This window comes from Takifugu flavidus, chromosome 22, assembly GCF_003711565.1.
Source record: "Takifugu flavidus isolate HTHZ2018 chromosome 22, ASM371156v2, whole genome shotgun sequence".
In the NCBI taxonomy this organism is placed as follows: Eukaryota; Metazoa; Chordata; class Actinopteri; order Tetraodontiformes; family Tetraodontidae; genus Takifugu; species Takifugu flavidus.
In genome coordinates, this window is record NC_079541.1 from 37,501 (window position 1) to 41,353 (window position 3,853).

The following is a 3,853-nucleotide window of genomic DNA, read 5'->3' on the forward strand; positions in this document are numbered from 1 at the left end:
GACGAAGACGCCGCTCACGTCCTCGTTGTCGGTCATGACGAGGCCGATGTAGTACGGCATGATGGCCACGACGTCGATGACGCTCATCACGCTCTTCACGAATTTGTAGCGACTCGGCGCGGCCCACAGACGCAGCAGGTACTCCACCGTAAAGATCACGACGCACGCGGTGTCCAGGCAGAAGAAGGCCAGCGCGTGACGGTCGCCACAGGAAACCTCCGGGCGGTTCGGCGCAGCGCCGCACGGAACCGTCTCCGCCACGTTGGCGAGAACTGACACAGCGATGAAGAACCCGGTGACGTAGTAAAAGACCAGGGCCACAGTGGAGGTGTGAGGGTTCTCGAAGGCCCTCCACATGCACTGTCGGAAGCTCGTGTCAGTAGAGATCAAGTCATTCGTCGGGTCGGACTCCTCGTCGTCGTGGATCCGCTCCAGGTTCTCACGTCGCCGGTCCTTGTACTCCTCGCAGCAACAGTCGCTGATGAGATCCGCGACGATGCCAAAGAACGCGAGCTCCTCCTCGAAGGCGGAGAAGCACTCCTGCCGCGCGCAGTGCATCTTCCCGCTGCGGTAGAAGTTGAGGATGTGGCGGAAGATGTCCGGATCCCGGTCGAAGAAGTACTCGTGGCTGGCCTCGTGGTAGAAGAAGTCCCGCTCGGTGCTGCCCAGCAGGGTGTCCGGGTACCGCTCCAGCGTGTCCCGCCACGTCTGGAACCTTCTGCCGCTCACGTTGAGTGTGATGAGCGCGTCGCACCTTCGGGGCTGCTGTTGCGGCGGTTCCGGCATCGGCGCGCGAGCCAAGGGCATCCAGCCGAGGGTAGCCGCGCGTGCAAACGGCAGCCACGCGGCCACTGCTGAGGCCATCCTGGACCCGGGGCCGATGGATCGTTAACAGAAAGAAGAGCCGGGCAGAAAAAAGACGGAACCAGCGGGAGAGTAGCGCTGAAAAGAAAACTTTTACGCGCAGAAGTGATGCGTAAAAGAGTCAGAAATGGCACAAAAGATCCGGGCGCGACTTAATGACGGGCTTTCACGGATGGATCAAACACCGAGTGGTCACGAGAAGCTGCTCGGAGTCCAGTATCGATCACCTGTTCAAATCCCCGATGCGGGTCGCTCCGGTCCAGCAGGTGTGCTGCTCTGGGTTTGAGGACGCGGCGCGTCTGTGGCCACTCAGGTGGAGAGAAAGGAAGCGCTCCCGCGCTCCGCCTGTTTACCCTCCCCGTGATAATAATCAGCAGACTTTTATCTCCTGATAAAGAAAAACAATTACAGGATCTTTTTCCTGATTTGGGATTTCTTAGGAAGCTGAATTCATATTGAAATCTTTCAGGATTTTTTAACTTCTCCTCTTTCCGAGCAAACAGAACCAGTTGATGTCTAAATTTAAACATTCAGGAATAAACATGGGTTTATCTGAAATAATGATAACAGAACCACCAAGTTTCTTTTTGAATCAAACATTAAAACGATGAAATATTCTTCAAATTTCCCACCTTGGCACCTCATGCACCTGGAGTTACGGGAAGTCTTCCTCTCCAGAAAACCCATCGATGATCCCACCTGAGAACATCTCAGGATCTTCCTTCTCCAGGAGGTCAAAGTTCACAGAGCTCGGCAGAGTGAAACAGGTGATTCACAACACAGCTGCTGATCAATACAACCCCGTGTTTCCATCTCAATACTGCACCTGTGTATTAGTGTGTACTTCCTGTTGTCCCGCTGAGTCACCTGAGGCTAAATGCAGCTGTCTGACTTCCTGCAGTGCTACACCTGTACTTCTGTTTCCCCACACATGTGTTTCACCTGCCTGTTCCACCTGTGTGTTCCACCAGTGTCTCCTGGGTGTGTAGCACCTGTGCTGTGTCGGTCCATGTGAACGCTGCGGTTCTTCCTGATCAATAATTCAGAGCAGCAGCTGCGACGACCTCGTTGCTCTAATAAAGTTGTTTTTGTCACACGCTGCAGGACAGAAGCTCCTGTCTTCTTCTGTGGTGTTCATGATTTATTCAGAGCCATAAACAAGAACAAGTCCTGCTGCCTCAGAACCTGGACCACCATCTGCTTCAGAGATGAGCCCCAAACATCTCTGGAACACGTCTCTGCTGCTCTGGAGGGGAAACGCTCACCCCCACAGAACCGCGCTCTCCACCAAGCCGAAGGTCAACTTTGGTTTCTTTTCAGGATGCTAAGCTAACCTATTTAGAGTAGAGTTGAATGGAGCAGGATCAGGATCACCTCCAGCAATGGTTCCAGAACCCAAGCCATTTCCAGGAACAAATACAGGAACAGTTGAGGTTGAGGTTGTCACAGAACCGTATCTGTGCCAGAACACCACCTCAGGCCCACTCCGTTGTTCAGACATTCTTCATGTGTGTCCACATTTCCTGCTTCACTGAACTTTAAGAAGTGACAGACAGGCTTTCTGGAGATCCATACATCGCTATGAATGTGGCGCCTGCGGCTCCTGCGGCTCCTGCGGCTCCTGCGGCTCCTGCGGCTCCTGCGGCTCCTGCGGCTCCTGCGGCTGCTGCGGCTCCTGCGGCTCCTGCGGCTCCTGCAGCTCCTGCAGCTGGAGACGGCTCTGACTGCTGTTCCTCCACCTCCTCTTCCAGCTTCTTCCATGATGAAGAAGTTGCATTATGGGTAAAAAACGGTCCTGTAGCGGTCACTTGTATTTCATAATCCTCTACAGCTGTTCCTGTCCTCAAATGTCATAATTCACCATAATTGTTCATATCTGTTCCATTGCCATAGTCCTGTTGAGCATTTTGCTATGTATGAGTTCCTCACTCGCTCGCACTATTTGCCGACAACTAGGTCGGGTAATTTGGCACGGCCCCTTTAATGGACCGTGGGAGTTGAGGGGCGGGGGGGGGGGGGTGTTTTTCCCGCTCTGATTTGATTTTTTCTACTACTTGTTGTTGTGGCTTTAATAAAAGGCACACACGATTGTGTGTCAATGGTAATCTAAGTTGTATTGCCTTTACTTTGCAAACGCAACAGTCCAGTCATTTTTGAGGGGATTAAGGAACTTTGGAGAGGAGCCACAGTGAAGCCTGGCCGGAGACCCGAGGTGTCCGAGATGGCCTTTTAAAGGTTCTGGTGCTGAGGACTAGTGAAGACTTGAGAGCTGAGCCAGAACTTCCCGGTGATGGTTCCCATAATCCCCCAGTCAGATCAGACTGTGGTTCCAACAGAGACACGTCCACCCAGGCCAACTGAACCGGTTCCCTGAAGACTCACCTGTGTCTGACGCGGTGCTACAGTCTCATTCAAGCTTCATGAAGCCGCAGCTTTCTGTAATAACTGCTCAGGAACACCGATTAGAAATTGGTTTTCTTATTTGTCACTCTGGCCAAGAAAAACCTGATGGGAAAATCATCGGCGCCAGAGGCCCGAGAGCGCCCCCCCAGGTGGAGTCCAGTATGACAGCACCTCTCTGCTGCCCCCTGCTGCCACAACACTGATGTGAAACAAGTGTCTCCATCTCAGTGTTGTTGAAAGAGGCTGTTCAGGGGTGGAACACTGACAGGTGGGGCAACTCCTGAACAGCTCAGACTCCTGGGTCAGAAGCAGGACCACAAAAGTGCACATTTGTGGCATCAGCAGACAAATTAAGAGACAAAACTATTCTTCTGGTTCGGTTGCCAGTTTGCAGCACATGAGAGAAGTGATTGTTGAATTCTTGTTGCTCCATTCACACTTCCGAAGCACCATCGTGTCACATTGGACACTCGAGGTGGCCGACGACGCAGCACCATTTCGAGCTAGTCTGGATTAGGATTAGACTTTTGCTCAGCAGCTTAAAGCAGATTCGTTAATTAAGATCAAAGAACAAATAGTGCCTCTG

General features: G+C 52.6%; 1 protein-coding gene across 3 annotated transcripts in view; it reads right to left on the reverse strand.

Moving 5' to 3' along the window:
* Positions 1–1,433, reverse strand: part of kcnd2 (potassium voltage-gated channel, Shal-related subfamily, member 2) — a 10,425-nt gene extending 8,992 nt beyond the window's left edge. Inside the window, exon 1 of one of the 3 annotated variants that reach the window (XM_057022390.1) lies at positions 1–1,433. This exon is cut by the window's left edge and continues 245 nt beyond it. In XM_057022390.1, the coding sequence (XP_056878370.1) occupies positions 1–864 (864 nt within the window). In that variant the 5' untranslated portion in view covers positions 865–1,433. The other 2 variants (XM_057022391.1, XM_057022392.1) reach the window with 2 other exon arrangements.
* Between the last annotated feature and the right edge of the window lie 2,420 nt (positions 1,434–3,853).